General features: G+C 42.8%; 1 protein-coding gene across 1 annotated transcript; it reads left to right on the top strand.

Annotated features, from left to right (window-relative positions):
• The first annotated feature begins 7315 nt into the window (after positions 1–7315).
• foxg1a (forkhead box G1a) lies at positions 7316–10410 on the top strand. The gene has a single exon (XM_034233830.1). It carries the CDS (start codon positions 7604–7606, stop codon positions 8918–8920), a length of 1317 nt encoding a protein of 438 aa, XP_034089721.1. The 5' UTR covers positions 7316–7603; the 3' UTR covers positions 8921–10410.
• Positions 10411–11151: the final 741 nt, after the last annotated feature.

Here is an 11151-nt window from a genome sequence, read left to right as displayed (position 1 = left end):
ACTCCATCAAAGCTCCAGCTCTCCTTGTGTCTCTCTGAGTCCTGACTCCATCAGAGCTCCAGCTCTCCTCGTGTCTCTGAGTCCTGACTCCATCAGAGCTCCAGCTCTCCTCTCTCTGAGTCCTGACTCCATCAAAGCTCCAGCTCTCCTCGTGTCTCTCTGAGTCCTGACTCCATCAAAGCTCCAGCTCTCCTCGTGTCTCTCTGAGTCCTGACTCCATCAGAGCTCAGCTCTCCTTGTGTCTCTCTGAGTCCTGACTCCATCAAAGCTCCAGCTCTCCTCGTGTCTCTGAGTCCTGACTCCATCAAAGCTCAGCTCTCCTTGTGTCTCTCTGAGTCCTGACTCCATCAGAGCTCCAGCTCTCCTCGTGTCTCTCTGAGTCCTGACTCCATCAAGCTCCAGCTCTCCTCGTGTCTCTCTGAGTCCCTAGTCCCTGGACTCCACTCAAAGCTCCAGGCTCGCTCCTCGTGTCTCTCTGGAGTCCTGAACTCCATCAAGCTCCACTCTCCTCGTTTTTGTTCTCTCTTCTGAGTCCTGACTCCATCAAAGCTCCAGCTCTCCTTGTGTCTCTCTGACGTCCTGACTCCATCAAGCTCCCTGCTCTCCTTGTGTCTCTCTGAGTACTGACTCCATCAGAGCTCCAGCTCTCCCTCGTGTCTCTGAGTGCTGACTCCAATTGCTTCAGAAGTTTCTCCACAATAATAATAAAAAGGTTAAGAGCATAAAAGGTTAAATCTAAATAAGTAAAGTAAGGACAGTCTGTCAAATGCGGTGCGGACACAGGTGGGTCTTGAGGCTTTTTAAACTTTTAAATATATATTAGCCGTCAATTATGCGTTAACATATGCTAACAAGCTGTTATAATGTTTCCCTTAAAAATATACAATCACACATGTTGGAAAGGTGCAGAATAAAGACAGATGGTGAATGTTTCATATTCTTTAACACTTTTTTTAAGAAGAGCTTTTGAGTGAGGAAGCAAATGAAGGGTTTGTTTGACGTGAAGTCCCAGCTGGTATTGGACAGTAAAGGTCAGACGTTCAGATTCAAACTCCTTGTTGTAGGTACAGAGTGCACATTAAAGATGGAGATGTGATGTATGAATCTGTTTCATTGGGTAGCCTGGGATTTGTCAATACACTTTTTTAAACTATATATTATATATCTACAAGCTGAGGGAATGTTAGCGGCAGTCAAAGGATTTTAGCCCACTAATTTTTAACCTATAAGCCTTTAAGGAACCCCAAAATACATTAAGATCTCCTTTTTAAAACCTCTTAAAGTGAGTGGAAACCCCAAATGAATCCCCCTTAATGACCCGACACAGTCCCTTAATATAAGAAGACCTGCAACTCCCTTAATAACTTCTAGAACCTTCCTACCAATCTGGAAAATACCTTAAAGGGGACCTATCATGCAAAATGCACTTTGTGATGTCTTGTATACATAAACGTGTCCCCGGTGTGTCGGGGAACTCACGCAGCATCAGAAAATAAAACCCTCTCTCTTTTCCTCCGTACCCAAATCTTTTAAAAACGGGGCTACAACGGGCAGATACAGATTTGCTGCCGATATGAAGTCCAATCGGCAGCGGACCCACGGAAAATTGCTAGCAGAAACAATGCCAATGTCTTTGTTTACATTAGCAAGCCTCGCTAACACTCAGAGCTAACCTGTACTGGAGAGCACATGTGTTTGAAAAGCAGGAAATACAAAAAGGAACTCACCTTGTGATAAACCCGCAAGAGAAAAAGCATTTGAGCTCCATACTGTTTCAGAAATAATCCTTGATGTGGTTTAAACAGGATGGCGTTTTATCACAGCAGAATTTAACTTTATCCCCGGTAGAATTCTAATCAGGCATTAGCTCCGCCTCCTCTTCTTTATTTATTTTCAAGCTAAGGACCCAAGATCCGCGTTTCTCTAAGAGGGGTTTGAGCAGTTTGAGGCATCGGTGATCTGGTTGGTATTTAAAAAATTAAAAAACTTCACAGACATGTAGGTATGGCCCTACAATATATGTTTCCAATATAGCATGATAGGTCCACTTTAAGTATACTCATGAACCCTTTGAATACCCCCTTAAAATCTCTAGCATACCACCAAACCCCTTACACTCTCCCTCAAGAATCAGTTAACCCCTGTTATTAACTTTTCCCAAAACACTTTATGAACTGAAACTTTTAAAAAACCTCAGGAACCCCCTTAATGACAACTGAAGACCACCTAAGAAACACTTAAAGGTCTCTGAAAACCCCAGGAAACCTTTTACGCTCCCCTTAAAACCCTGCTTTTTACTTAAGAACCCAAAATAAACTATTCCAGGTTAATGGAACCCCCAATAACGACAGGAACCACATGTAAGACCTCAATAAGAAACCTCTTAACTTTGGGAACCCCCTTACACCCTTTAGGAGTCACTTAAACGTTCAAGAACTCAACTTTAGAAGCAGAACTAGAACCCCTTGGAATAAAACCCCTGAAACTCTTTGTAAGATAAGATAAGAATACTTTAAACCTCAGTAACCCCCTTAATGACAATTGAAGAACACCTAAGAAACACTTAAACCTACCTTTGAACTCCCAGTTGTTAGACGGCAAACTAAAGAGACCATGTGATGCGTTTGAGCTCTTATATTCAGAAGAACATGAATGGAGTCTGGTCGATTCAGCTTGAAGTTGGTTCTTGAAATAAGACGTAAGGAACTGTCCTGCAAGTTACAGTTTGAATGTGTTGTATATCATGTGGTCTGGCCTGGTTTGGTTTCTCTGTGAGCATGTATGTACTTTGTGTTTTAAAGTTGAACTTCGTGGTTGCAAATTGACCAACAAACAAGTCAAGGAAGGCAATCTGTCTTCATCCGTCACAACGCAAATGTAAGTCTTTAATGCGGTTTACTCTTGGGTTGATTGGGTCTAGTTTGGTATTTGTGTCGTTGGTCATTTAAAAAATAATAATATTAAAATCTGGTTTGTTTGTAAGTTAGCCAACAAAAGAAAAACAGACTGCCATTCTGAAAACACTTAACTGGATCCTGGTTTGGTTTGAAGTCCCAGTCAAAAATAACCTATTTTTTGGCTTCTTTATTTGTTCTATTTAAACCACTTCGCTTCCTTTTGAAAAATCCACCGGCTGGTTTTGTTTGAAAGGTTTAAAAATAAATCATAAAAATCTGATCAAAAGTCAGACAATTCGTGAAGAACCTGCAGGTGGAGTGGAAGCAGGGGGTTCTCTCTGAGGCTAAATGGATTCATCTGCACCTCCTCCTCCTCTTCCTCATCTTCCTCCTCCTCCTCCTCCTCATCCTGCTCCTCATCCTCCTCCTCCTCCTCTTCCTCATCTTCCTCCTCCTCTTCCTCCTCCTCCTCCTCCTCCTCCTCCTCCTCCTCCTCCTCCTCCTCCTCCTCCTCCTCCTCCTCCTCCTCCTCCCCTCCTCCTCCTCCTCCCTCTTCCTCCTCCTCCTCCTCTTCCTCATCTTCCTCCTCCTCCTCCTCTTCCTCATCTTCCTCTTCCTCCTCATCTTCCTTCCTCCTCCTCTTCCTCTTCCTCCTCCTCCTCCTCCTCCTCCTCCTCCTCCTCCTCCTCCTCCTCCTCCTCCTCCTCCTCCTCCTCCTCCTCTCCTCCTCCTCTTCCTCTTCCTCCTCCTCTTCCTCCTCCTTCCTCTTCCTCTTCCTCTTCCTCTTCCTCCTCCTCTTCCTCTTCCTCCTCCTCTTCCTCTTCCTCTTCCTCCTGATATAAGCAGAGTCGCTGATCGGTCCAAACTCAGCTCACATCCTCAGCTTCTGTGAGCAAACTAACAACAACAACAACAACAATAAACAAACACGCAGTGTTCAGTGCACTGAGTCACAGAGGACGAACCAAACAGAAAACTTCCCCCTTTCCAAATAAGAGCCTGAAGGAAAACAACAATGAACAACATTCAATGTAACGCATGCAGAATGTTGGCTCGTTTTCACATTCTTGTTCCTTTTATTATTGCTATTATTATTATCATTTTAAATGTTTGAACTTTGATAGCTTGACTAAAAGTACACTTGTGTGTTTTTGTAGGAACTCAAAGCCAACAGTTCTTCGTTAAAGGCCATGAGATGTGACTGAGCATCTGAGAACAAGCCAAGGAAGTTGACCTGGTTGGTATTTTAAGCTAAATTGTCCTCAATTATGATCATTTATGGATTGACTTCCACCCGGATGGAACACTGTAATAATGCAGTTGTCAAAACAAATACTAATGTTGTGTTTTCATGTTTCCCTCTGCTTCCTAAAATACAAGTCAACTCTGAAGCTCCTTTAGAAATGTCAGAAACATGTTCCGTTATTGTGCAACAACCACAACGATAGGCTAATGTGAGAAAGTAGGAATATTGAGAGTAAAAGCATCAAGTAAAAAAAGACACACTTAGATCAATTTAAAAGACATTTAATTATTTTTTAGTGAGATCTGATATTTTCTCTTTTCAGTCAGCTTCGTCTAAAATCTTCAAACTGAAATACAATCATACTTTTACGTGTTTTCCAGAATTTCCGTTCCTTCTTCCTCTGTCTAATATCTACATTATACTTATTATTATTATTAACCCTCAGAATCTGAGCCTTTTCTTAATATCTTCACATCTGTGTCTCGCTGCGGAGCTCCGGCTCGGTGACGCTTCGGGGTTTCGGTGCGTAAACACGGCTCCAAGGGTCCGAGACCTTCTGCTGGTCCTCCGGGGGAACAAGTGTCCTTCCTTTGGAGACAGAAACATCGGTTGGTTTTTTAATCTGGAAGAAATGTCTCGTTTCTGAGGAAGATTTCTGTCTTTCATTGAAAGGGATTTTCTGTCGTGCCACTTTGTTTGGAAACACTTTGCGTTGTTCTGTCTTTGGTGAGAAACCCAAGAGAGTTGAATTAATTTCTAATCTGCCTCAAAATCGTTAGACTATTTAGTTAGTTGCTCCATATCCAACACGCTCCCGGGTTTCTACCACGAAGCTGACTGTCTTTAGAGGTTTCATCACTCTGAGGCTTTCACCCCGCCTTAGAAGTGTTCAAATAACTCCATGTGTCTCAGATTGCTGAGAAGCTTTTATTTTGTTGAGTTGATAACACTCTGCTTCGCTCTCATTATGTGTGGTCACATGCACGCAGGACTGATGTGCAGGATCAACAATAGCTCTATCAATAATATTAATTAGTGATAGTGATATTAGTATTCTGACAATAACAGTATGGTAGAATTACAGTCAATGAAACAGCCCTTTATATCAGCAGTAATTGAGGAAGGGGGGGGGGGGCTGCAGTTTGTACACTATCATATAATAACTTATCAGTAACAATACAATATCTGTAAATGTATTTTACAGCTGCGTAAAACCTTTGTTTATATCGTGTCTTCTTCACATGTCGTAAAAAAGCTCTATAGTAATAATACATAAGCTATAATAGATATTAATAATGCATGTATCCTATATTTATTTTCTGTAACGAATGCTCTTGTAGCCTACTTTATTATTAGTGTGAGTATTTGAGTGGTCTCCTGTATAATAATGGCAGCAGCTGATAGGCCGTAGCAATCTTATTAAGTCTTTACAGTTTCTACCGTCATTTCACATTTATTTTATTTCCTTGCGTGTAAACCTCTTAGATATATTTTATATCATAACAAGGGGACATATATAATAGGTCTAACATGTGTCCATAATATACTCGAGAGAGCCATGATGTTAATGCTTAATATAATTGAATATAAACTCCCTGTAGGTTAATACAATCCCTAGAAAATAAAGCCCTCAGTGTGAGTGTGTATTAATACAGCAGTATGAGGTACTTGTGCAGTAGTATTATAGACTGTATATAAAGAGTACTGAAGAAGTAATATCTTGTATCAGACTTGGATGTAATGTGAAATCAAAGAAAAAGTGAAATATTTCCTGTTGAAAATATAAAAAGATCCATCCTTTAATTGTAAAATGTACTATTTATTTTCCCCACAATTATTAGTAATAATGCCAAACGGCTGAAAAAAGAAATGTCTCGCGCGCGTTCTCCGTTGGCCTCCAGCTCTCCGCACTTTATTGAACCCTCACTTGTCACTGAAAGTGTTTCTGCCTCCGGATCACTTCTCCTCCAACATGGAGCCGCCGGGAGGAAATCTTAAAACCGCTTCCAGGAAGCAGAAACCCTGACATGACTTTTACGCTTCTCCGGCGCGCACTTTTACGCACGGAGAAATCGGCTTTTGGAGAAAACAGAATCCTCAGCCTCAGTGCGCGCATTCAGTCTGCTGCTGCTGCTGCTGCTATCTGACACTAAAATCACCTCCGCGTGTCCTGACCGTGTCCGCGTGCCCTCCACATCCCCTCTCCTCTGTTTATTTTGCCTCAGACTTCTGGATGTAAACAGTTTTGAACACGCCGAAGGGGAAAATATTTGAATCGGAGGGGTGTAAATATGAGGAGCGGCGGGGATTTGGTGTACGCATGCACGGTGTGTGTTTTCCAGCGACGGGGTTTAGTTTAGCTGGGGGGGGGGAGAGAATGAGGGGAGGGGTGAGGGAGGAAGGCAGTGTTGATAGGGGTGAGTGTGTTTTCCACGCTGCAAAAAGTGTCCGTGTTGGTAAGTCATTTGGGGCGTGTAAGACACTCTGAAAGTCTGTTATTCGTGCAGAACATATCTGAGAAATGATGTACATTAACGACAACAAATATATACCTTTTTAAATAAAGCTTTCCACGCTGCAAAAAGTGTCCATGTTGGAAAATCCTTTTGGATGTGTTAGACACTCTGAAGGTCTGTTATTCGTGCAGAAAAGGTCATAAATATACACAATAAAGCCCATAAATAAATACCTTTTAAATAAAGCTGAATTTATTTGACTTAAAATAGTGATTGTGTTTGAAAAAATGAGACCTGGAAACACTATTTTTAACATAAAAATGCAGATAACATCGTCATAACAACCAAAATAAACAATTCACCGGAACAAAACAAACAAATAAATATCAAATGTTTGGATTTTGTTTTGAAAATGTGACTTGATGACACTTGTTCTGACATAACAATGTAAACAGAATCAACAAAACAACCTAAATAAACAAATCGTTTTTGAACATAAAAATAAATAGATATCAAATTGTTTAGATTTTAATGTTTATTTTGATCGAAGTATTTTCAAACTCGATAACCGTTCAAAAAAAGAGAGGTCGGGTTGGGCACTTTTTGCAGTGTGCACGGCGCTGGTGCATGTGTGTGTTTCCCTGTGCGTCATGATTGGCTGAACGCGCAGAGGACGCCTTAATATTTAATACTAATGTTCCCCTGGTTGGCTGAGGACTGGAACGGTCCAACCAATGTTTTTTACTTGCTTTAGTGGCTGTGGCTCCCTAATTAATTGCAGCTATCTGTCTCCTATCGATGTGTGTGTACATGTGTGTGTGTGTGTTTCCCTTTCTCTCCCCAAAGCGAACATGAAATAGTTTGTTGGGCTATACTTTCTTCTTCCTAGCGTTCCCCCCTTCCTTCCTTCCCGTTCGGGTTCGCAGGCAGAGTCAGGACAGATTGAAGCCCAGCTGTGTTCCTCGCTTTCGGTCGTTGCCATTTCCCCCCCTCATTGCCCGGTGATGTTGGATATGGGAGAGCGCAAAGAGGTGAAAATGATTCCTAAATCGTCGTTCAGTATAAACAGTTTGGTGCCCGAGGCCGTGAAAAACGACAACAACAACCACCAGCACCAGCAGCACCACCAGAACCAGCAGCACCTCCACCAGACCCACCTCCACCGGCCCGGCGTGCCGGAGGAAGCCGAGCAGAAGGCTCCTCTTCCGGCCGCGCAGCAGGACAGCAAAGCGGATCCTAAAAGTGACTCCTCCGGTCCGGATAGCTGCCCGGACGAGAAGGACAAACCGGAGGAAAAGAAGGACGGGAAAGACGGGGACGGAGGAGGGAAGGACGGAGAGAAGAAGAGCGGCAAGTACGAAAAACCTCCTTTTAGTTACAACGCTTTGATCATGATGGCCATCAGGCAGAGTCCGGAGAAGCGGCTCACCCTGAACGGCATCTACGAGTTCATCATGAAAAACTTCCCGTACTACCGGGAGAACAAGCAGGGCTGGCAGAACTCCATCCGGCACAACCTGAGCCTGAATAAGTGCTTCGTAAAGGTTCCCAGGCACTACGACGACCCGGGCAAGGGGAACTACTGGATGCTTGACCCCAGCAGTGATGATGTTTTCATCGGTGGCACCACGGGGAAGCTCCGGCGGCGGTCCACCACGTCCCGGGCCAAGCTGGCCTTCAAGCGGGGCGCGCGGCTGACCTCCGGGCTGACCTTCATGGACCGCGCCGGCTCCCTGTACTGGCCCATGTCCCCGTTCCTCTCCCTGCATCACCCGCGGGCCGGCAGCGCCCTGGGCTACAACGGGACCTCCTCTGGGTACCCGGGCCACCCCATGTCCTACAGCACCATGTTGACGCAGAACATGGGGGGCGGCCACTCGTCGTTCCCGAGCTCCAACGGGCTGAGCATGGACCGGCTGGTCGGCGGAGATCTCCCCTACGCGACGCACCACCTCACGGCTGCGGCTCTGGCGGCCTCTGCGGTGCCCTGCGGCCTCTCGGTGCCTTGCTCCGGGGCCACTTACTCCCTGAACCCGTGCTCTGTCAACCTGCTGTCTGGGCAGGCTAGTTACTTTTTCCCCCACGTCCCTCACCCCTCCATGACCACGCAGCCCGGAGGCTCCCTGCATGCCGCCCGGGCTTCGGCCTCCAATTCCCCGCAGGCTCCGTCCTCCTCACTGGCTTGTGACTCTCTGAGGCCGGGTCTGTCCGGTTCTCTGCCGGCCTTCCCCTCGGGACTTTCCGGGGGACTTTCCGGGGGTTTGTCTGACTATTTTACGCATCAAAACCAGGTGTCGACCTCCAACCCGCTTATACACTAACACACTCCAAACCCTCACCCATAGCTCACCTTTCCATCCATCCCTCACCCCCCATTTCCACCCTGAAGGAGTGAAACTCTTAAAAATGACTGGAACTGTAAGTTGAACATTTTACACTGAACATTTACATTGTAAAAAAACTGAAATATTATAAACTACCTATAGAGAAAAGAAGAGAGACTTAAACTGCAAAACAAAAAATAGCGGCAGAGAAACTGACAGAAAGCAGCCCTGAAGTTTCCAGGTATTTTTTAATATTATTATTATTATCTCTTCTTCTTCTTTTCTGCTCCGTTTCCCGCTGCAGTTGAATTTGTGTGTACATAATGTCTGTTCCTATAAGTGTCCGGGTCTGTCTCTGTATAATACTGTCAGTCAGCGACGTGCAATGTGACTTAAAAACAGAGAGGATGGTTAGGCTGATTTACTTCTGTTGTTCGAGGAGGCATTACTTTGATAGAATGTGTATTTAAAAATAGTTTTGTCTAATTTTAAGTTTAAAAAAAGGTTAAAATAATATTAATAATATCTCTAATAGCCGGTTCTTTTGCCCGCATGTGTGCAGTATTATCAGGTATCATGCGGGCTAAGAAGAGCCGCGTTGGAGGAATGATTTCATTGGAGAAAACACTAATTTCCTTTTTAATTATTATTTTATATTCAGTGAAATTAGTTTTATTTCTAAAGCGACTCCTGTCGTTTAAAGTCCAGAGGCTTTTTTTTTTTTTATAATTTCATTTCCCAGTTTAAAAACATGTACTTTTATAGACCAAAGAATCGGTTTTTAGGAAATGTATAATATTCAGCTTACAGAGGCCTATAGGAATTAGAATGAATGGATGAACGAGTGAATAGATGAATTGTGCCTCCATCGCTGCAGAAAATGTCCATTTAAACGAGATTTTTATTGCATTTTTTATGAAGAATATTTGTTGTTTTGTTAAATTAGCGAACAATTCAATGGAGTTTGGTGGCGCCAATTTTTAAATGTATTTCACTGAATGTTTTATTGGTGCAGCTGGAGGCCTTTTGCCTTAACCCGCCTCGTTTCACTCCTAAATAAATAGAATACTAAAACGTGAATCTCTCGTTTTTAAATGGATATTTCCTCGGTGATTTTATTTTTTTTTTTTTACTGTAAACGTGATCGCCGCTAAAAACGAAATTCACGCATCTTCTTTTATTTGTATAATTAGTAAAAGAAAGTTAAAAAAAATGTCTATTTGTAATTTGAATTTGGGGGTTTCCTTCTTTTCTAAAAAAGGCAAAACAATGTAAAAAAAAAAACCCGTTTGTTTGACAGAAGAAGAAAAAAAATGCCTCATTATCTAATACTACTTGGAATGATTGTCCTTTAATTGTCGTCACTGGTTGTGATAATATTGTGGTCTTATTATTATTCCCGTGTTTGTCGCTTACAGAAGTTAAAGAAAAAAGATAAAAAAAATGTTTTAATCATAAAAAAATAAAAGAATAGGTTGCATTCATAACTAACGCATATCCCTTTGTCTTCTTTACCACGTGTTGTTACTGTTGTTATCACCAGGGAATCAAAAGTATTGTAATTCTTATTTTTAAAAGAATTATGCAGAAAAATTGGTTCTTTTTTTTCTTCTAAATGAAACCAAAATGTTGGGGGTTTTGTTAAAGCGTTTATCACTGTAATGACAATTGTATGGTTTTATTGGACAGCAACATGTCTTACAATCCAACACATGCCTTCAGAGGCCTTGGTTTTATTTACAAATAAAACCCCCCAAATATACCCTCTCTTCCACGCGACTGTTTTTGGTTCAAAGCAAACATATCTTAAAACCAAATGCTTTAGAGAAGCCTTGGTTTTATTTACAACTCTTAACGAATAAGTCCAGAAATATCCCCTCTTGTCCACTTGAGGTTTATTTTTGTTTATGTTTTGGGCAGTTTTGCTTCTGGTTGTTTACACACACACCTTGTGCGTAAAGCTTCTTTTACGCACGCAGTTTTACGTGCGCGTCTGGGTGGAAAACCTGTGTCAAATGATGCAACAGAGGTCGCGCTCAGGCTGCTGGAGCCTGACTGACTTGTGTGACATTTTCTTTCCTTTTCTGAAACCCGAGGCGCTGCAAGCTGCGGCCCGCGGGCTCACTGCGGGCTTTCCTGCGTGTTTTTGTGCAGAAATCCCAACAGAATATCACCACGTGCGCTCGAACGTCACATGGTTTCCTTCAAACGCTGCTGTGTTTTGGATT

The sequence above is a fragment of the Gymnodraco acuticeps genome, unplaced genomic scaffold (assembly GCF_902827175.1).
Source record: "Gymnodraco acuticeps unplaced genomic scaffold, fGymAcu1.1, whole genome shotgun sequence".
Taxonomy (NCBI): domain Eukaryota; kingdom Metazoa; phylum Chordata; class Actinopteri; order Perciformes; family Bathydraconidae; genus Gymnodraco; species Gymnodraco acuticeps.
Note: the sequence above shows the minus strand (reverse complement) of the source record. Positions and strands in the feature narration are given on the sequence as shown.

Excerpts from the sequence above, each read along its gene's own strand:
- foxg1a (XM_034233830.1), top strand. The coding sequence starts at position 7,604 with ATGTTGGATATGGGAGAGCGCAAAGAGGTGAAAATGATTCCTAAATCG.